At 38.2% G+C, this 23,616-nt stretch overlaps 1 protein-coding gene across 1 annotated transcript; it reads left to right on the top strand.

Moving 5' to 3' along the window:
* The first annotated feature begins 5,025 nt into the window (after nt 1–5,025).
* LOC137016389 (zinc finger protein 845-like) lies at nt 5,026–23,616 on the top strand. The gene is made up of 2 exons (XM_067380775.1): nt 5,026–5,148; nt 20,615–23,616. The coding sequence occupies exons 1-2, from the start codon at nt 5,064–5,066 to the stop codon at nt 22,468–22,470; spliced, it is 1,941 nt and encodes a 646-aa protein (XP_067236876.1). The 5' UTR covers nt 5,026–5,063; the 3' UTR covers nt 22,471–23,616.

Below are 23,616 nucleotides of genomic sequence, written 5' to 3' on the forward strand. Positions count from 1 at the left end.
AACTTTGGTCCATCTTTCTATGTCCTGTTTCAAGTTATCTAGTATCACAAAAAAATTAAATTTAACTAAATCCTTTGGATTCTTGGAGACGACCACACCGAGGTATTTTATCATGTCCAAAGCCAGTTTAAAAAAAAGGCAGACTCTGCATGAAAACTGGATCTATTTTATTGCTGATGGGCATGAACTCGCTTTTTTTTTGCCAGTTAACAGAATAACCTGAAAAGGTGCTAAATGAATTTAATAAATCCAACAGAGGGGGAACAGAGCGTACAAAAGAACGTCATCGGCATAAAGAGATATAACATGATCTACCTGGCCTATGCTTAAAGTTGGAATCTGCGGATGGTGTCTAATAGCAATTGCCAAAAGGTTCTATGGCGATGGCAAACAACAGGGGTGAAAGTGGACACCCCTGTCGTGTGCCCCTGTGCAATTCAAATTGTGGCGATCTGTCAATATTTGTTAAAACAGATGCGCATGGATGGTGGTACAACATACTGACCCAAGAAGAAAACTTATCTCCTAAACAAATTCTCTAATAGTGGTTAAAATGTAATTCCATTCAACTTGATCAAAAGCTTTCTCAGCATCTAATGCAATAATAGCCAATTTAAAGTGAGTTTTTTTGCTTAAGAAATTAAATTATATTTAAAAAACGTCTGACATTGAAAAAAGAAAAATCTATTAGGGACAAAGCCGACTTGGTCAGCGGGAATGATAGTTGAAATACATTTGTTTTAATCTAGTTGCCAAAATTTGGGTGAACACTTTTAAATCAGTATTGAGAAGAGCAATTGGACGAAAAGAAGACACATTGGTCCTCATCCTTGCCCTTTCTTAAGAAGTAAAGAAATATTGGCAAAGTAAAGAGAAGGAGGTAATTTCTGCTCACAAAAAGAATGATTGAATATCCGTAACATAAGGGGTGCTATTCTACTTACTGCATACCTCTTATAAGAGTCAATACAAAAGCCATCAGGGCCAGGAGCCTTCCAGTTGAGAGAAAGCATGAAATGTATCCAGTATCTCTTGAATAATAATGTAGGCATTTAGCATTTCCAGATCAGCTTCACTTAAGTTTGGAAGGGAAACAGAATGAAGGAAGTCTTCAATTGTCTCTGATGATACAGAAGTCTTGGATTCATACAAATCTGCATAGATTTACATAAAGCGATTATTAATGTCCTTTGGATTACACAATGTGTACCATCTTTGTCAACCATACTATGAATTGATCTACTAGCATAGGAACCTCTCAATTGCCGCGCTAATAGTTTATCTGGTTTATCCCCTATCTCGAAATGTTACTGCTTAATTTTTAGCAACATCTCATTCACCTGATCTGAAATTAATCTTATTATATTCATATTTAAGCGACATAATATCATTTAAAACATCTGAGTCTGCAGTATCCCTGTATAATTTTTCCAATTTGGTATTTCCGCTAAACGTTTATGTCTGAGTTTCTTTGCAGCTGACTCATAGGAAATTATATGTCCCCTCATCACTACTTTAAAAGTTTCCCATAACTCTGAGTAGGAAACATCACCTTTTTGTCATTGATCTCAATAAACTTAGCGGTGGGATGGTGTAGCCTCCATATATCAACAATGTCCAGTGACTCAGCAAGATGTTTAATGACTGACATAGCGTTTAAAAGATGGATCCTGACGAGGCTGGAAATTTGCCCAAGACGGGGTCCAACATGCAATTGAAGTCGCCACCAACTATAGAAGTGAGTATCGGTAAGAGAAGGTAGAAGATTAAATGCCTTACGAAAAAAAAGCAGGATCGTCGTATGGATTAGGGCCATAAAGATTTAAAAAAAGTAAAATGTTTAGAGCGATTAAGGTGACAAGAATATAACGACCGTTAGGATCTGTTAACGTAGAAATATGTTTGAACAGAACAAAATTACGCAGTAATATTACAACCCCTTCTGGCCCTACATGAAAAAGTAGATTGAAATACCTGGGAAATCCAATTACATTTTAGGCCATGTCCACACTAATACGTTTTCGTTTAAAAACTTATATTTTTTTCTCTCCCGTTTTGGCCTTCAAAGTCCACACTGAGACTGCGTTTTTAAGACAACGAAAACATAGCTTTTGGAAGCAACGCTCTCCAAAGCGGATACATTTGAAAACACCGTCTTCGCGTCGTAGTGTGGACTGTGAAAACGGAGGCTTTTGAATACGGTGACGCATTTTTAGTCATGTGATGCAGTCCATATGACCAATTCAACCAAGACAAATCTCCCAGTCTACATTCTCGCTTGCTTTGGCCTCTTCCTACTGGCATATGTTACTCACAGCAACAACTCCACCACACTGTCGGTCCCATTTAAAAAACTTAGTGCCTTTCCTCGACATTGCCTCCAAAAGTTTCACAGAGCCGGAAAGTAAATAAACGCATAGCGGGAATGACGCAGGTCAAAGCTTTTACTCATGCGCAGTAGGGGGATGTAAGCGTTTTCATATGTTTCAGTGTGGATGAGCAACTTTTTTGGAAAATGTTTGAAAATGATAGTGTGGACGCGAGAGGCATTTTAAACGAAAACTCAGTTTCCAAATATATCCGGATTAGTGTAGACGTGGCCTTAGGCGCTTCTGTTCACCATGCTTAATGTGCGTCTCCCTGTAGGAAAATTATGTCAGCTGAAATGGAAATGAAATGCGAGAACACTTTGGCACTCGCTTCACCTGACTATTAAAGCCATCGCGCATTCCAGCTAGCTAAATCAATATCGCCTCCTTGTGGTGAAGTTATTGTATGTGCCATTTTACAAACTATATCAATTTAGCTACCCAGAATCGCACAGATAAAATGAAGGATGAACAATAACAAACAATAAACACAAACTACGTCCTCCCCACCCCATCCAAACGCTTACCCGAACCCAAGCGGCGTAAAAAACCCATATTATACTGTGGAGCTAGAAAAGTAACAAAGTGTAGCAGTACTACAAAATTACAAAACCAATAAAACAAAGCAAAAAATAGGAAAATACCTGAGAATGAACTGCACCTCAAATCCCTGTTACATATGAAGAAAAATACAAGTTAGTCATCAAATCAATAAACACTAAGAATGCCCTGTCACGTATTGTGCTCTTAACATAACGTTAGATGAAAGAAAAATATACAGATCAAACTGATCTCTGCACCAGCTATGATATAGTACTCATGAAGGCCCCGCATGACAATATGACCAAACACATAAAAGTCAAAAGACTTAAGCCAAACAGTCTTTGACTTGCTAAAAACATTTATGCAGACTGTGCAGAGTTGTCCTTGACTGTGATAGAGTCAGCAAAGGCTTGAGCTTTCTCGGCTGAGTCAAAAACACATGTTTTAGTTGAGTTGTGAGTCACGAGAAGAGCGAGCAGGAAAGAGCAACCCCATGACGCTGTTATAAAATTATTTGTCAGAGTATTGTCACTTAATGACATTTTAATGACAAGTTCAATTTGTACCACTGTACTTGAGCTCATGACAGCCAATGTCAAAACCAAACACATGACAGTTTAATGTAATGTAAACCCATAAAGCTAAATGATGTCAAATTGTCAGTGACAAAGACACTGACAGAGTTATGTATTGATTTATGTCAAGTTGTCATAACTCGGACATCTCAAACAATGTCCTCTTTGCATTAAAAATGACATAAATAATTGAGCGAATGACATTTAATGACAGTTGTCATAAACATTCATAAACCCTCCTTCATATTCATGACACGTGTCGTGTCATGTCATGATTTATGAAGGTGTCATGTCAGTCTTATGCACACCCCTTCAAGTAAAGTGTTACCATTTTTTTTTCTGCTGTAACAAACTAGTACAAATGACTGAATCTATCATTTTCTTGTCTGATTTTGATTCTAATGATGTTATACTTGATTGCACTGTTTTACTGCTTTTGTCTTCTAGAGTAAATTTTCATCTTTACAAAGCCAGAATTATCCACTGTAAACCCAATTTTAGTTTTTACTTAATTTAAGAAAATGTCAAAACATTTTAAAATCAAAGGTGTCGGAAATGTTTAACATCCTTGAATTTGTTGTAAAGAACCTTTAAATTTATAATTTAATTTACATTCACGAAATGTAATACTGTGCTGATTTAATTATTATACTCTTTTGTGATGTCCGTATGCCCCCTATTTTATTGCATTTTTTCTATATGTATATACTTAATGTACAATTCAAAAAAGAAAATTGTAGTTTTCTATTTTAAGATGGACACATGAATGAACTTGTACAACCTTTTTTAACATGTTTGTTTGTATCTCTTATTTGTACCTTTTTTATTTTAATACAAAAGATTATCCTGGTAAAACAGTTAGATTTCTATGCACTTTTGTGATTTTAGACATTGCTGTGGGAACAGGACTTTTATTTTGGAGTGACGACATGACGTCATAAGACTGCGCCGAACTCCCTACATTTGCTGTGATTCTGCTGAATAAAGGTTTGTTTTTAAGAATTTGATCTGTCTAAATCTATAGAAACAGTTCAATGAATTATATATTTGTTTTTTTAACAAGCGATGTGAAATGAGTTAATTTACTATTTAATGTATTTATCTAACTGTAATGGAGGATATTTGTGTGAGTAAAACTCATCCACTGATGAGAAACAGTAAGTTAAACCTTGCGTCTTATTTCTCTCTATATATATCATAAATCAGTTTATCCTGAACACTACACGAGTTCAGTCTCTAGCGAGTAATGATGGAGAAACCGAACTTTTCAACTCCGAGTCAATTGAATCAAACACTTTGAGAAATGATTCAGTGAATCACGACGCGTGCTACTCAAACAGTGAACATAAACGAGAACAAAACACTAACAAACTAATCATGTTTTTCTTTCAAAGAGTAATCATTTAAATATTATCTATAATTCATTAAAATACCAAGTGTAGATCATACATGCCTACATATAAAGTGTTGTTTATCATAGTGTTAGCTTTCAGTGTTTTTGTTTAAACCATTAACTCTGTTAATTCTCTTCTTAAAGATGGCGTTCATTAAAGAGGAAGAGAGTGAAGACATAAAGATGGAGTTTATTAAAGATGAGACCGAAGACATGAAGATTGAAGAAACATTCAGTGTGAAACATGAAGATATTGAGGAACAAACAGGTTGGTTTTATCCGCATCTGAAAAAATGCGCAATCAGACGTGACGTCACTGAAGGGAACAAGATTAATATAAACTATAGGAAAACAATGGATCGCAATAACAGTTCGGACGCTGAGGAAATTGTAAATGCTTATTTATACTCGTATAACTAATCACAGCCATACAATTAGCCTGCTATGGGGTCAAGAGAGCAGGGACAGGCCAGAATTAGACAGAATAACGGTCAAAAGAGACAAATTGAGCTGTTGTGTGAGGAGAAGCAGTGGAGAACAGGACAGAGACCGGTGTTAGCTTATCGATATAACGTTAGGTAACGACATGTGCTCAGATCACAATATTGTACAGATTATTATCATGAATCAGGCAATAGCAAAGCTATTGGTCATCTAGGAAGTAGGCCTAATTGATTACTAATAACAGAAACGAATAAACTTTGATCAAGCGTATGTCACGCGCGTTAATATCCGTCCACACTAACGTTACGTGATATAGCCGTTTCTCATCACGACTGATTTGGTAGTTAGCAAATGTAATAATCAAACACAAAACTTAAAATGTGCACCGTAAGTCTTCATCGAACATTTTTAAACCCTGCAGTACCTTATATGGTGTTTTGTACAAGGTTATATATTCATCTCGAAAAAAATGTTAAACCTACAATATGCACTTTAAACTCAATATCTTCTGAATAGAGAACAATGGAAAAGTAAAGAAGTTTCTCTGTTCATGCTCAAAAGTGCTGTACTATCATTTTAACATACTATAACATGGCAGTAATTGAACATTAAAGTAAAAGTTCACCCAAAAATGAAAATTATCCCATGATTAACTCACCCTCAAGCCTTCTTAGGTGTATGATATTCTTATTTCAGACGAATACAATACGAGGAATTTGATTTGTGGCTTCTTGCTTGAAGCTTGCTCTCTGGTTGACCACTGCCGTGTGTGTATTATGTGTCCTGTAGCAAAGTGCGGCAAAAACTCCATGACGTTAAAGGGATAGATGTGAATTTGTTTCTTCAGTCGAATGCAAATTATGATTTTTAACTGCAACCGCTGCAGTCTGTCAGTCAAATAATAGCAGTGGATGGGAACTTCTACTGTAACAGTAAATAAAACTTGCTTAGACAAATCCAAATTAAACCCTGCGGCTCGTGACGACACATTAATGTCCTAAGACACGAAATGATCGATTTGTGAGAGAAACCGAACAGTATTTATATCATTTTTTACCATTTTTCTGTTCATGCTCAAAAGTGCTGTACTATAATTTTAACATACTTTGACATAGCAGTAATTAAACAATTAAGTAAAAGTTCACCCAAAAATGAAAATTATCCCATGATTAACTCATCCTCAAGCCTTCTTAGGTGTATATGACATTCTTCTTTCAGACGAATACAATTATTGACCTTATTCTGAATAAGACAATATTATGATTAAGGTGTTTACATGAGTTGCTTTTAGAATATTCCTTTCATGTTCCCGGTTTACATGTTATAGAACATAGATCGATTAACATCACATGTTCTCTACAGAATTTCACATATCACCGCACGGTTCATCTTCACTATGGGACCATATACAGTTTTGGGTGTTTCATTTTTAATTTTACGAAAATGGATACAGAGCCCCGCATATGAATGCAAGAAAAAATAAATAAATTGTACACATAATTTACTAATTCATTCACTTGATCATGTGCATGATTTATAAATCGAGGGAACAAATTAGTAAACCATAAGCACAATTTAGTAAATGGAGGGAATGAATTAGTGAATCTTTCGCACGATTTAGCCTACAATTTATTTTCCCTCTCATGTGTGGGGCTCTGTAAATAGACGATGGTGGATACAAATTCTCCAGGAACAGGCCTCCTATGCACTTTAATTTGGCAACATTTCATTCATGCCTGTGCTGTATGCCACCTTTACAAACTCTGAGGTACTAGATGAGAGATGAGGTGAGAGGAATTTGATTTGTGGCTTCTTGCTTGAAGCTTGCTCTCTGGTTGACCACTGCCTTGTGTGTATTATGTGTCCTGTAGCAAAGTGCGGCAAAAACTCCCACATGACGTTAAAGGGATAGTTCACCCAAAAATGAAAATTTGATGTTTATCTGCTTACCCCCAGTGCATCCAAGATGTATGTGAATTTGTTTCTTCAGTCGAACACAAATTATGGTTTTTAACTGCAACCGCTGCAGTCTGTCAGTCAAATAATAGCAGTGGATGGGAACTTCTACTGTAACAGTAAATAAAACTTGCTTAGACAAATCCAAATTAAACCCTGCGGCTCGTGACGACACATTAATGTCCTAAGACACGAAACGATCAGTTTGTGAGAGAAACCGAACAGTATTTATATCATTTTTTACCATTTTTCTGTTCATGCTCAAAAGTTCCTCCCTGTGGAAAGTATTAACAGGATTTAAAAAATGAAATAACCAACATGGGAAAATTACATTCAGAATTTTGGTTTTGATTACTTTTTACGGTAAATCGTCCAGCCCTACATGAGTGCCGCGTTTTTAAGATGGCGTGTCAAGTTAAAAGAATTTCAACTTTTACATGCAGCGCCACTCATCAATGTCAGTTCCAAAACAGTGGACCAATCAGAAGAACTGGATCAGTTCGCTGCTCTCAAGCAGCTCTGTTCTACATGCCTTTTCCTTCTGCAGCTGCAGTTGGAAAATAAAAGAGCATAATCTCTAATGAGCATGATGATTATGATGATGATTATTGTTTATTTCGAGCAATAGTAACATAACAAAGCAATAGAAGCATTTGATTATACAAGGTAAGTTCACCTTACATAAACAACATAATCAATTGCTCGAAACAGAGTGGGAAGAAGTCAAACTTATTTAAACCCACCCCGGTCTGTTACAAATTAATAGAAATACAAAAACAAAAGTAGATGCTTCCTTAATTATTAATGTTATCATATCTCTCATGTAGGGCTGGGCGATATATCGCATGAGATTGTCACGCGCATTTCGTCTGTAAAGCCGGTTCCTGATTGCCGCTAAATCGCCATCACCTGCTTTCAAATGAAGCGGCATTTAATAGACAGAGCCGTCGTTCACTGATAAGCCACGCAATATAGCGTTCAATATCGATATGTATCACCGTCGATATTGTAAGCGATATTGCGGGTCTTTTCAGTGAACTACGGCTCTGTCTATTAAATGGCACTTCATTTGAAAGCAGGTGATGGCGATTTAGCGGCAATCAGGGAACCGGCTTTACTGACGAAATGCGCGTGACAAAAGCATTCGATATATCGCACAGCCCTACTCTCATGTATTTATACACATATGGAGAAGAAAAACAAAAACAAAAAAAACATATCTCAATACACTCATATATTACCACAGGTAACAATTATAGTAATACCAACAATGGTAACCACAATACCAACAAGGTAAGACACACAGCCAATAAATACATTAACAGACAATTAAGCCCCGCCGTCCTTGTACTGTGAAAAAACCTTCTGTTTATATAGAGTTTTAAACTGACGAATGCTTTGACATTGTTTGTATTCGAGCCCCAGACCATTCCATAATTTAACCCCACATACAGACACACAAAAACTCCTCCTGGTAGTTCTGACCATTGGTATTAAAAAGTTCCCATAGCCCCTCGTACTGTACAGCCGCTGTCTATGCGTGAATAACTTTTGTATGTTAACAGGTAATAGATTATGAAATGCTTTAAATAAAAATTGTGCGGTGTTAAATTTCCCAAGATCCTGTATTTTTAATAACTTTGTTTTGAGAAAAAGTGGATTTGTGTGTTCAATATATTCAGCTTTGTGCACTGTACGTATAGCCCTTTTTTGTAAAATAAAGAGTGACTGTATTGAATTATTATAATTGTTCCCACATATTTCAACACAGTAGCTTAAGTATGGTAAGATCAGGGAACAATACAGGGTATGGAGTGCAGTATAATCAAGAACATATTTAGCTTTATTTATTATTGCAAGGCATTTGGAGACTTTGTTTTTTATGTGTCTGATGTGAGTTTTCTATTGTGACACCTAAAAATTTTATTTCAGACATGTTCAATTTGTATCCCATCTATCTCAATGGGCTTTTTCGAGTTATTTTTATAATTACCATTACCATTTTATAATTACAATTTTTTAATATTCCTTAGTTCAGTATTTACAACATTAACAAGCTTATCATAACAGTCATCACAATAGAAAATATTAGTATCATCTGCAAACAAAACACACTTAAGTAATTGTGAAACATTAAATATATCATTGATGTACAAGTTGAATAATTTTGGGCCCAATACCGACCCCTGAGGAACACCACAAGAAATTGCACAACAGTTAGATGAGAACTCACCCATCTGCACATACTGTATTCTGTCACTTAAATGGCTTTTTACCCATTTTCCAGCCACCCCACGTATCCCATACCTTTCTAACTTCTTGAGTAGTATAGTGTGATTAATAGTGTCAAAGGCGTTTTTCAGAACAATGAATATTCCAATAGTAATTTTTTTTATTATCCAGTGCATTTGATATTTCCTCTATTGCATCAATTATAGCCATTGATGAAGATCGTTTGCTTCTGAATCCATATTGACTTTCGTTAATCAGTTTATAATTTTCAACAAATGTTTCTAATCGAACATTAAAATTTTTTTCAAGAATTTTTGAAAATTGAGGAAGCTGTGAAATCGGTCTGTAATTAGTAAAGTTATGTTTATTTCCATTTTTAAATATTGGTATAACTTTTGCAATCTTCATTTTCTTTGGTAACACAGCCATTTTGAAGTGACAGATTACAGATGTGCGTTAGAGGTGCTTTAATATTATTTATAACTTTTTTTAATAGTGCCATATTGATGGAGTGACAGTCCATAGAATATTTATTTTCAGACTTTTGAACAATATCCATTACTTCTTTCTCACTAACTGGTGAAAGAAAGATAGAATTAGGATTTTTTTTCAGTTTTTCCAATATTATGCTCTATATGTTCATCTGGGATTCTTTCTGCCAAATCAGGACCAATATTTATAAAAATGTATTGAAGCTATTAACTACTTTATCCATATTTTGATACTCATCATTTGAATCAACAAAATATTCTGGGTATGTTTTTTGTTTTAAACCTTTTTTGAGAATGCCATTTAATAAATCCCATGTTCCTTTTATATTGGTTTTATTCTCAGTTAATAATTTCTTATAATATAATATTTTGGCTAATCTTATTACATCAGTTAATTTGTTAATGTACAATTTATATCTAATCTCAGCTTCTTTAGTTTTCAATTTAATGAACGATTTATAAAGATTATTTTTCTTTTTACATGAATTTTGTACACCTTTAGTCATCCAGGGACATTTTGAATATTTCTTCTGTTTGCTATAAACTGAAATGGGGCAGTGCTTATCATATAATGATGTGAATATTTCTAAAAAGTTATTGTAAGCTCTGTCTGTATCGATTGCTCCATAAATGGAGCTCCAGTTTTGCACTCCCAGGTCATCATTAAATGCATTAATTGCTTCTTGAGTTTGTAATCTTTTGCAAGTCACATTACAGATTTCACTAGTTTTAGAAACATTACAGTCATATATGGAAAAAACAGGTAAGTGGTCTGTAATATCACAAAGAAGCAGCCCGTTTATGTTATTTGTCAAATTATTTGTAAAAATTTTATTAATTAAGGTTGCACTGTGTGATGTGATTCTACTAGGTTTTGTAATTGTTGGGAATAAAGATATAGAGTACATTCTTTCAATGAATTCATCAGTCAATTTATGTTTGTTTGGATTTAAAAGGTCAATATTAAAGTCCCCACAGGTGAATATAGGTTTATTGTTAACAGCTGAAAACAGTTTCTCCAACTCTTCATTGAAAATATCAACACTTGATCCAGGTGATCTATAAACACAACTCATAATAATGTTTTTTTCTTTCCATTATTGATCTCTATTGTTAAGCATTCCATTACATTATCAAATGCTGTTGACATATTGATCAGAACAGAATGTTTTATAGTTTTGTGCACATAGAGCGCAACCCCGCCTCCTATTTTATTTTGTCTGTTTACGTAATGGAGATCATAATCATCTATTTCAAAGTCGATTCCTTTCTCTTGATTGAACCAGGTTTCAGATATAGCTATAACACTGAAAGGATAAACAAAATTTTTTGCATTGAAATTCTTATACATACTTCTGCTGTTAAAATGGGTAATAGACAATTTGTCCTTGGTAATGCAATTATTGCTATACTGTTCATTTGTATAGTAATTGCACTTATTATTTATGTACGAAAGAAAATTGTTGTCGGGATCAATATCAGTCTCTACATCATGCATATTGTACTCGTGTTCAATTGCATCTAAGTCCAGTTGTTGGAGTTCTTCAATTCTCTGCAATAGATCTGTCTCTGTATAATTTTCCTTTTGGCTAACTGTATGTAGCTCAGTGTTAATTCTAATAGTATAAGTCAGATGTTACCTTATTTGTTTCCAGATGGCTGATGTACATTATGATTACTGATACTTGTCCAACTCCTATATTCCTTACTGTGAGAATTTTCGCCTCCTCAGGAGACCCATTTAACTTGATGAAGATTTTGCAATTTGTTACCCATGTATGTTGGATTTTTCGTTGTTTCTTGAGGTATCTTGCTTTCCTTGCTATTTCAGCATTCTTTTTTATTAAATGTTCATTTATATATATATATATATTCGTCCTTTGAGTTTGCGGCCTTGTTTTAGCTATGCCGTCTTGTTTTCCCTGTTAACAAATCTCAGAATAACTGCTGATCTGTCGTTATTGATCCTTTTGGGTAAAGGGTGGCATGCTTCAATGCAATCCAGGTCCAGCTCTACTCCTTTGCTCTGCAGAAAGGCTGCCACTTGTTGCTCCACTGAGCGTACCTCCTCCTCCCCTGGGTCATTAACGTTGACCGCAGATACCGCGCGTGCGTACGAGCGTGGTTTGATGGGAATATCGGTGATGAGCAAATCATTCACCCGGGAGTACTGCTCCAGATCGTCCACCCTCCGTTCATGCTCCGCCATCCGTTTATCCTTTTCAATGTTTTGAAGGAGCAGCTGCTAACCTCCTCCAATAACTCAACAAGCCGATTCTGCTGCGTCTTCACAGTAGTCATCCAGCATTCTAGTTTTTAATCCAACATTCCTCTCGCGCTAGTTACTCACGCTTGCTACAACCAGTAACCGGAAGCTGACAGGACAGGCAGACAGGCTACAACCAGTAACCGGAAACTCGAGCAGATCTCTCGCGCCGTTGTATCAACGTCCCTTTGCACATGGACGACGGACACAGTGAGTGCATTCAATGTCTGGGCAAGTCCCACACAGAAGCCACGCTCATTGAAATGACCTGCTCTTATTGCAAGAGCATGAGTGTAGCCTCCTTGTGCTCGCGGACAGCGTTCTTTTCAGAATGCGACTCTGTCCCTCACGCCCTCACATTTTTCATCCTCCCAGGAGACCTCTCAAACCCATCCTCGACCTCAGATATTAAAATCAGGCCCTGATGGCCATGCAGTTTGAAAAAGGCTTCAGTAATCAGAGAAAAAGAAGTTTCTCCCTGTAGCATCTTGTTTTAGAAAGACAAATGATGCAGTTCTCATTCCATATCTAAGGGAACCGAGGTTACATTAGTAACCTAGTACTTTCATTATGTAGTTACTCTGGTTTTACTTCAAAAACCATAGTAAAACAATGGTTATTTTGTAGTTACTATGGTTTTACTACAAAAACATCTCAGTTATGTATATAATCTTAGTTCCCTAAATAGGGAACGAGACGCTGCGTAAATCGCTATGGGAACGCCTCTGCGTGATGTCGTCGTGAAGCACGTATGCAATCTGTCCAATCAGGAGACGGAACGTCATAGGCGGGTGACGTCACTGACCAGGAACCATAAAGCCAGCCCAAAAACACTGTCATTCAGCTTCTCAAGTCTGAAGCAAGTCGCTCTTGGGCATGCAGGGAGTATGGCAAGGTTACACAGTGTCTCGTTCCCTATTCAGGATGTCTGCTCCCACATTCAGGTACTCCCGGGATGTAAACTGCTGTGAGGGATAGCAGTTTCCCTTGGGACCACAGAAGAATCTGATTCGCCAGTTTGTAAAGCGGGCGTGATCTCAGACCCTCCTGGTGATTTATATACGAGACTACTGATGTGTTGTCTGTTCTGACTAACACATGTTTGAGATACTTCCTCCCAGACCTCAGAGACAAAGTTAGAAATACCACCATCATTTCTAGACAATTTATGTGCCAAGTGAGATGATGGTCCTGCCACAGACCCCGTGTCGAGCGACCACTCATGATCACCCCCCAACCCATGAGGGATGCATCTGTCGTTAGCGTGACGCGGCGACTGACAGCCCCCAGCACAGGTCCCTGGGATAGAAACCAAGGTTGCTTCCATATGTCTAGTGCACGTAAGCATCGCCGCGTGACTCTGATCGTACTAAACGGATTCCCCCTCGGTGAGAACCCCTTGGTTTTGAGCCACCACTGCAGTGGTCTCATGTACAGCAGGCCGCAAGGTATAACGTTGGACGCTGCTGACATCAGACCTAACAGTCTCTGGAACTGTTTTACACTGAGTGACTGGCCTTGCCTTATGTCCGAGACAGTATTGAGGATTGATGATATTCGAGCCGGAGATAAACTGACTTTCACCGAATAAACCGAATCCCATACCACGCCAAGATAAGTGGTTCTCTGTGCAGGAGAAAGCACACTTTACTTTGCGTTTAGTCTCAACCCCAACTTTTCCATATGAGTTAGAACAACACCTCGATGTTGAACCGCCATCTGCTCTGATTGAGCGAGAATCAACCAATCGTCTATGTAGTTGAGAATGTGGATGCCCTGAATGCGCAAGGGCGTCAGCGCCGCATCTACACACTTGGTAAAAGTTTGGGGTGACAAGGCTAGGCCGAAGGGGAGAACCGGGGGAGAACATTTTACCTCGATTACGATTAATGAACGATTTTTTTTTATTTTTTTTTTCCCTCATAGTTCACTGACAAGGTTTGTACTGTAAATAGCCTATGATTGACTATTAAGGTGGGATTTTTTTTTTCCTGTTGAAAGAGTGATCTGACATCATAGCTCACTATCAGCAGTTATTTTATCTATGGTTTGTAACATTTCTTACAGGTTTCTGCTCATTGTAAATCAGATAAAGATAAATTACCACAGTACCAGTAGTGATTGCGTGTGTGAATTAGTCATACCGTCTCTCTATTAATTGTGAAGCTGTGGGTTGTAAATAGTTCCTTCAAAAGTAGAAAAAAAATAGATGCTATAACTTTTGAGTTTCTAAGCTATTTTAGTGATAAATCACAGGACAGCGCTGACAAGTTTTTGCGTTCCTCTGTGTGTGCGCGATCTTCACTTTTTGCGCAGCTGTTTGTGTGAGTGTTCGTGCCACATGCAGCTGCGCGAGCGCGGCATAGATATATGTATATATCTATGCAAGCGCGGTAGCTCGATATAATAATACACATCCGATCGTCTAATCGCTTGAATGTCCAAACCATAAAACAAATACATCTGACAAAGTTTAGTCAAGACGCAAGGCTCACCGCTTGCGCGCCATCACTATGTGTTGAACCGGCGTTCACCTCCGTGTTTTGCTTTTATGCCACTGACTGGACTGGGCGGAGTCACGTGGCTACACACGCAGTTATGTTTTTAAGGGGGAAGTATTAACAGGATTAAAAAAACGAAATAACCGTCACAGGAAAATTACGTCGGTTAGAGGTTCTGAATTTCGGTTTCGATTACTTTTCGATTAATCGTCCAGCCCTACTTGCTACTGTTCGATTCAATTGTCGTAGATCTAAAATCGGATGTAATCCTCCATCTTTCTTTGGCACAATGAAGTAACGGCTGTAAAAGCCTGACTCCCTGCTGGGAGGAGGGACCCTCTCTATAGCCTCCTTTCGCAAGAGCGTCTGAACCTCTTGTGCCAGCACCAGAGCCTGCTCGGGGTCTACCACTGTGGCTAGAACCCCGTTGAATCGGGGTGGGCATGTTCTGAACTGAATCGCATACCCCTTTTCTATAGTTCGCAGGACCCACTGAGATACTTTTGACAGATTTTTCCACTCTGACAAAAAATCTACTAAGGGCACCGTATGATGAGGTGAACACTGTTTGTCTCCGGAGGGGACCACCCTCAGGATCCTGACCGCCCCTCTGACGTCAGGATCTCTTAGACGAAGCCCTCTTGGCAGCAATGACGGCCCTCAGATCCCAACTCCTCGGAGGGGAGCACGGGTAGCAACACTCTGCTTCAGGTGTTGTCTGTATTGCGGGGAGCTCGTACTCGGCTTCTGCAGCTTTGCCCGGCAGCCAAAGGGATTTGGCCGCGTGCGGAGAGAGATGGCCCGCAAGTGTCTCTTCCGCTCTTGGCATCGCCCCATACCTGTGTCTCCTCATTCCAGCCACATTGCTGTAAATGGAGGTCTGAGGTGTGTAGACACGGGTAGATACCGGCTTCTTCCACGACCTCGACACCTCAGTGTGGAGGTCGGGAAAAATGGTAGCGCCCGACGTGGAGGCTGAGCAGACCTGGATGGCAAGAAGCGTTCGTCAAGCTTGCTTCTCACCGTCTGCTCTTGCTTTTCGGCCGGCCAATCGATGCTCAACTTGGCCACAGCACGAGAAAGCACCTCCATGAGCTCCTCGCTCGCGGGAGACTGAAGTGACGAATCCTCAGACTCTCCCGTGGCCATGCTAACAACATCCAGCTCCTCAGAACTAGACGCCATTAACGTGACCATATCCCCGGAGCGGAAGAAACCGCAAAGCGTGCTTCCGGCCTCCGGATGGATACACTGCCAGATGCACCAGTTGAAGGCAGAGATAAGGCATGGCCCATCTCTAACCCCTCTGATACATCCATCTGCGAACCCCAAGACATAAGGCGCCGCCCTGCCTCGACAGAAGCAGGACCCGAGCCCTGGGGAACACGAACCGAGCCACTCTCCTTGAAGAGAGCTTGGCGGGAGCGCAGCATTCTCAGCGGCAGCTGATCACAATGCACACAAGCAGCCCCCTTTGAGAGCTGCGTGGGCATGGTGCACTCCCATGCAAACAACACACATTTCAAGCGAGTCCCCATCCGGGATAAAACGCGGACAAGGGTGCACGCACTTCCTGTATAGCTGCTCGCTCGCCATGGTAATACTTTTCAAAGTAGACAGACAAAGGTAAATAAGACAGACAGATCAGACGGAGTGCTTGCTGAAGACACAGAAGCTGAATGACAGTGTTTTCGGGCTGGCTTTATGGTTCCTGGTCAGTGACGTCACGTGCCTATGACGTTCTGTCTCCTGATTGGACAGATTGCATATGTGCTTCATGACGACATCACCCAGAGGCGTTCCTATAGCAATTTATGCAGCACAAGTGCCCTTGAAAGGGAACTATATTTAAACTATGGTTATTGTAGTAAAACCATAGTTTTACTATAAAATCATGGTTACTACAAAAATCATGGTTGAGTTTCATAAGGGTGAGCGTTTGGATACTGATTGTTAGAAGGCAGCTGTCTGATTCTGTCTGAGTTGAAGAACAGGAATGGTATGTGTAACACTAGCATCACATTATTAGCGTTTGATAAGGTAGTCAAGCAAAAGGCTAATCATATTAATTCATATTAATTAATGACAAGGGCTGTGCCAAGTGTGTGAGCGCATAGGGGCTTGTGCAAAGTAACAGTTGACTTGAAATAAAGCCAATAAAGATAATTTTTTTGTCCTTCGAAATATTTTAAAACTATAAAATATACAAACCCAATTCCAAAAAAGCTGGGACACTGAACAAATTGTGAATAAAAACAGAATGCAATGATGTGGAAGTTTCAAATTTCAACATTTTATTCAGAATACAACATAGATGACATCAAATGTTTAAACTGAGAAAATGTATCATTTTAAGGGAAAAATTAGTTGATTTTAAATTTCATGGCGGCATCACATCTCAAAAAAGTTGGGACAAGGCCATATTTACCACTGTGTGGCATCCCCTCTTCTTTTTATAACAGTCTGCAAACGTCTGAGGACTGAGGAGACAAGTTACTCAAGTTTAGGAATAGGAATGTTGTCCCATTCTTGTCTAATACAGGCTTCTAGTTGCTCAACTGTCTTAGGTCTTATTTGTCGCATCTTCCTCTTTATGATGCACCAAATGTTTTCTATGGGTGAAAGATCTGGACAGCAGGCTGGCCATTTCAGTACCCGGATCCTCCTCCTACGCAGCCATGATGTTGTAATTGATGCAGTATGTGGTCTGGCATTGTCATGTTGGAAAATGCAAGGTCTTCCCTGAAAGAGACTACATCTAGATGGGAGCATATGTTGTTCTAGAACTTGGATATACCTTTCAGCATTGATGGTGCCTTTCCAGATGTGTAAGCTGCCCATGCCACACGCACTCATGCAACCCCATACCATCAGAGATGCAGGCTTCTGAACTGAGCGCTGATAACAACTTGGGTTGTCCTTGTCCTCTTTAGTCCGGATGACATGGCGTCCCAGTTTTCCAAAAAGAACTTCAAATTTTGATTCGTCTGACCACAGAACAGTTTTCCACTTTGCCACAGTCCATTTTAAATGAGCCTTGGCCCAGAAAAAAACGCCTGCGCTTCTGGATCATGTTTAGATATGGCTTCTTTTTTGACCTATAGAGTTTTAGCCGGCACAGGCGAATGGTACGGTGGATTGTGTTCACGACAATGTTTTCTGGAAGTATTACTGAGCCCATGTTGTGATTTCCATTACAGTAGCATTCCTGTATGTGATGCAGTGCCGTCTAAGGGCCCGAAGATCACGGGATATGGTTTTCTGGCCTTGACCCTTACGCACAGAGATTGTTCCTGAATCTTTGGATGATATTATGCCCTATTATAACTTCAAACTCTGCTATTTTTCTCTGATTGGTGATCCTCTGCCCATTTTGACTTCTGAGAGACACTGCCACTCTGAGAGGCTCTTTTTATACCCAATCATGTTGCCAATTGACCTAATAAGTTGCAAATTGGTCCTCCAGATGTTCCTTATATGTATACATTTAACTTTTCCGGCCTCTTACTGCTACCTGTCCCAAATTTTTTGGAATGTGTAGCTTTAAATAAATCCAAAATGAGCCAATATTTGGCATGTCATTTCAAAATGTCTCACCTTCAACATTTGATATGTTATCTATATTCTATTGTGAATAAAATATAAGTTTGAGATTTGTAAATTATTGCATTCCTTTTTTATTCACAATTTGTACACTGTCAATGTGTTTCTATCATCAAACACTCAGAATAAAGTGAGATGATCTGCTAATGGTCTGAATGTCTTGTTGAATGAGTGTTGATAGTCTGAGGATCATCAATATTAACAGAGAAACTGCTGAAAACACTCTTTATTTCATGTCAATAGTTCCTGTTTTCACCTCATTTATTATGCTGATGTCTTCAGATCTGCTGTAAATTGACACTTAAAGCTCATTTCATTTTCAACAGACTGAGGGGATTTGTGGACCTCTAACATAAACAATTATTTTTGTTTTTGTACTTTCAACTGTTTTCTTACAGTTCTTTAAAATGTTGACAGATATCCAGAAACGTAGTAATGGAGAAACAGAATGAAGTTCTGAATTAGCATCAGTTAATTTACGATAGACCAATTTAATTCTTAATGTGCTTAGTTTATGGGTGAAATACAAAAAGTGGATAATATAGCATAAAAAAATAATTAATTGAAAAAGAATCTGTTACACTAAATGTTGATGTTACATTAAAACTTTTTGTTTTCCAAAAAGTAATTTAAAACAAAATTCTTCTTCACATTTAGAGAAACAGTTAAACTATGAAATGATACATAATGTTAATTTTTAAAGGTACCATTGAACGTTTTTTTACAAGATGTAATATAAGTCTAAGGTGTCCCCTGAATGTGTCTGTGAAGTTTCAGTTCAAAATACCTATGCTAACAAAACATTTAGAAAGACAATTCACAAATATCACTAAAAATATATCATGGATCATGTCAGTTATTATTGCTCCATCTGCCATTTTCCGCTATTGTTCTTGCTTGCTTACCTAGTCTGATGATTCAGCTGTTGAGATTCGCCTGTTCTTCTGAGGTCTTTTAAACAAATGAGATTTACATAAGAAGGAGGAAACAATGGAGTTTGAGACTCACTGTATGTCATTTCCATGTACTAAACTATTATTCAACTGTCAAGGTAAATTCGATTTTCAGTTCTATGGCACCTTTAAGTGAGATTATTGTAATGGTAATTAATCAATGTTATTGGTATTTAAAATTGTAATGGTGCCCATTAGCTGTGCACCTTTTAATACTCAGTTTGAGAAACCTTCATATTGATTGTCAACATCAGATCAAACTAAATATTTTACATTTGTTTCATATCTGGTTCTCAATTTGCAGGAGTGTTTCCAGAATTTAGCCATTTTCAATGTAGTTTTAAACACTGTTATTTTAGGAATAAACTGTAAACACCAAAATTTATGAAGTAAATGAACTTTCCAGAATGCCTGACAGGGTTGTGAGTGTAACTTGAGCAAAATCTTTTCTTACAGTAACTTTGGTAACAGAGTTGATGAATGCTGTCATTAATTTTTATAAAAACTGAGACTTTCTAGAAAGAGCCCAGATGATGTCACTTCCTGGGTCTCATAGTTTTAAGAAATCCCTGTTTTGAAAGGAGGAAAATCATGTCAGAAGTAACAGGGTTGAGTGAATCGTGTAGGACACTGATAATAACACATTTAAAGATGCAGTCAGTCTAGACTTTGAGCATGAGAACTTTCTACAGACAAGTCTGTAGAACTTGATGACGTGATATTTTTTAAAATATAAATAACAAAAATGCTCTAATGTTTTAAATATAAAAAATATCTAAGACTTGATTTTCCTGCTAAAACAAAAGCTGAGATCAAACACTTTGCAATAAAACAAGAAAGCACCACTTGGATAGAAAGAGAAAGAGCACAGGACACACCTTGACCAAACTTTTTTCCTTGTTTATCTGTGCGAGTCTGAATATAGGCTTTTAGTTTAAAAGCATGCACATTTGGAGAAATATTGGATTCTCATATGTTTATGTCAATTTTCTATACAGAGGAGTTATATTTATTTAATATTCATTGTCATCACTATGAGCGCTGGTGTTTGCAATTCATACTGCAGCCGGAGGGCGCTCTCTGTGCATTTTTAGTCCACAGATTCATCTAAAAGAAGAAGAGGCTATTCCATGAATGGAGTTTTTAATTCATACTGCAGCCGGAGGGCGCTAAAGAAACAAAAAGTATTTTAAGTCTGTTTTGCTGCAATGTGAAAAAAACCTGCAAAACGCGCCGGCGCGTTTTCAGACCTCAGAGAGTTAAATGACTTTTTTTTCTCTCATTTCAGACCTGATAGAAGAAAGCTATGAGAGTGAAGAACTAAAGACATCTCTAAAGAAAAGAGCCAAGAAATCTTTCACCTGCACTCAGTGTGGAAAGAGTTTCTCAACCAAACAACATCTTAAGATTCACATGAGAGTTCATACAGGAGAGAAGCCATTCACATGTGAACAGTGCAGGAAGAGTTTCAGTCAATCATCAAGCCTTAAAGAACACATGAAAGTTCACACTGGAGAGAAACCACACACATGTGATCAGTGTGGAAAGAGTTTCTCAACCAAACAACATCTTAAGGTTCACATGAGAGTTCATACAGGAGAGAAGCCGTTCACATGTGATCAGTGTGGGAAGAGTTTCTCACGATCATCAAGCCTTAAAGAACACATGAAAATTCACACCGGAGAGAGATCGTTCACATGTGATCAATGTGGGAAGAGTTACACACAAAAAGGAAATCTTAAGGATCACATGAGATTTCACACTGGAGAGAAGCCGTTCACATGTGATCAATGTGGGGAGAGTTTCAGTCAATCAACAAACCTTAAAAAACACAGGAGGATCCACACTGGAGAGAAGCTACACACATGTGATCAATGTGACAAAACATTTCTAGAGTCATCAACCCTGAAGAGACACCTGACAGTTCATACAAAGGAGAAGCCACATTCATGTTCTGTGTGTGGAAAGAGTTTTTCACAGCTGCAATATTTAAAAGAACATGAGAAAATACACACTGGTGTGAGAGAGTACATGTGCTTTGAGTGTGAGAAGACTTTTATTACAGCAAACCAATTAAAACTGCACCAGAGAATTCACACTGGAGAAAAACCATACAAGTGTTCACACTGTGACAAGAGATTCAGTGATTCATCATCTCTGAAAAAACACGAGAGGATCCACAGCAGAGAGAAGCCGTACACGTGTGATCAGTGTGGAAAGAGTTTCACTATTAAAAGTAACCTGAAGATACACATGAGAATTCACACTGGAGAGAAACCTTACAAGTGTTCACACTGTGACAACAGATTCAGTCAGTCATCAAATCTGAAAACACATGAGAGGATCCACACTGGAGAAACATCTTACAAGTGTTCATACTGTGACAAGAGATTCAGTCGTTCATCATCTCTGAAATCACATGAGAGGGTCCACACTGGAGAGAAGCTGCACACGTGTGATCAGTGTGGAAAGAGTTTCACTATTAAAAGACACCTGAAGATACACGTGAGAATTCACACTGGAGAAAAACCTTACAAGTGTTCACACTGTGACAACAGATTCAGTCAGTCATCATCTCTGAAAACACATGAGAGGATCCACACTGGAGAAAAACCTTACAAGTGTTCACACTGTGACAACAGATTCAGTCAGTCATCATCTCTGAAAACACATGAGAAGATCCACACTGGAGAAAAACCTTACAAGTGTTCACACTGTGACAACAGATTCAGTCAGTCATCATCTCTAAAAACACATGAGAAGATCCACACTGGAGAAAAACCTTACAAGTGTTCACACTGTGACAAGAGATTCAATCAGTTAGCAAATCTGAAACAACACAAGAAGATCTACACTGGAGAGAAGCTGCACACGTGTGATCAGTGTGGAAAACGTTTCACTATTAAAAATCACCTGAAGATACACATGAGAATTCACACTGGAGAAAAACCTTACAAGTGTTCACACTGTGACAAGAGATTCAGTCAGTCTTCATCTCTAAAAACACATGAGAGGATCCACTCTGGAGAGAAGCCACACACGTGTGATCAGTGTAAAAAGAGTTTCACTATTAAAAACCACCTGAAGATACACATGAAGATCCATGCAGTGGAGAAACCACATCACCACAGTCTGAAATCATAAGTAGTTCATCTTTGTGCTGAGAAACAACGTCTCTTCTAAGACACACACCAAATCTCTCCTCTCCACCTATAGTTGGCGCTGTTGCACTGTCTGCTGTTGAATTATCCAGGTTGTGGATAAGGAGAGACCCCTGATGTGATTGCGAAGCATTTAGGGTGTACAGTAGTACATAGTAAAGTGCTATATAAATGCCTCATTCATTCATTTATTCATAGTTATCCATTTCTCAATATGTGCTCTTGTCTGTGTTCTTGTGAAATGTCATCAGTCGCCGTCCAAGTACTGTTCCAGTTCAAAATTCACATCTAGCCAAGTACAGTTCAAATCTCTGGTTGTGTTCTTGATACACCCTTTTTATCACGAATACATAGAGAGGTGACTTGTGCGGACTTGAGACAGCCAGGTATCCCAGAATGCATTGCGTACTAACCAGCAAGTGTTAGTAGCAGAGGAGAAAACCCAAGTAATTCAAACATACTACTGTTATTATGTCATGATATGTAGTTTTAAGAGTTTTCAGGCAAGAGTGTACTGTTTTTTTTACAAATTTGTGGTTTATTGATAAAAGTAGAGCCTATTTGGAGTTGTGAGATCCAGATGATCACCTGGTGCTCAGCGCTCACGTACCCCGCTGAGAGCATCCTTACCTTGGCTACTCCTTCTGATGTTTGCCGTTGACTCTGATGTCTCTGTAGTGGTTGAACATAATATAATTAATCTTTTGTATATCTAACGGGTGATCTTTGGTCTCATAAATCTATAATTTGTTGAACTAAAAGTGAAATATCATAACTTTATATACTTAGGAGTTATAGTTCACTGTTGTAGCCTACCAGAGCGCTGACTTTGTATGTTTGACTGAATCATTTGCTTTATTTTTTATTTTATCTTCTTATACTTTTTGCTTATACTTTTGTAATAGCTATTTGGTAATTAATACTGATATCTAACAAAAAGAGTTAGGGTTGTTTTATATTTGCAGACTATATGCATATATTGCCTGAACCACATATGTTTAATATTTTTAAAATGTAAACAAATATAGGAAGAACTGTTGTTTTATAGTTTGTTTGGTTATAAATATACATGCAGTGAAGATTGTAACACTCTGCCTAAATAAGGCAGGCTACACAAATAAAGTTTGTT

The sequence above is a fragment of the Chanodichthys erythropterus genome, unplaced genomic scaffold (assembly GCF_024489055.1).
Source record: "Chanodichthys erythropterus isolate Z2021 unplaced genomic scaffold, ASM2448905v1 ctg000470_np12, whole genome shotgun sequence".
Taxonomy (NCBI): Eukaryota; Metazoa; Chordata; class Actinopteri; order Cypriniformes; family Xenocyprididae; genus Chanodichthys; species Chanodichthys erythropterus.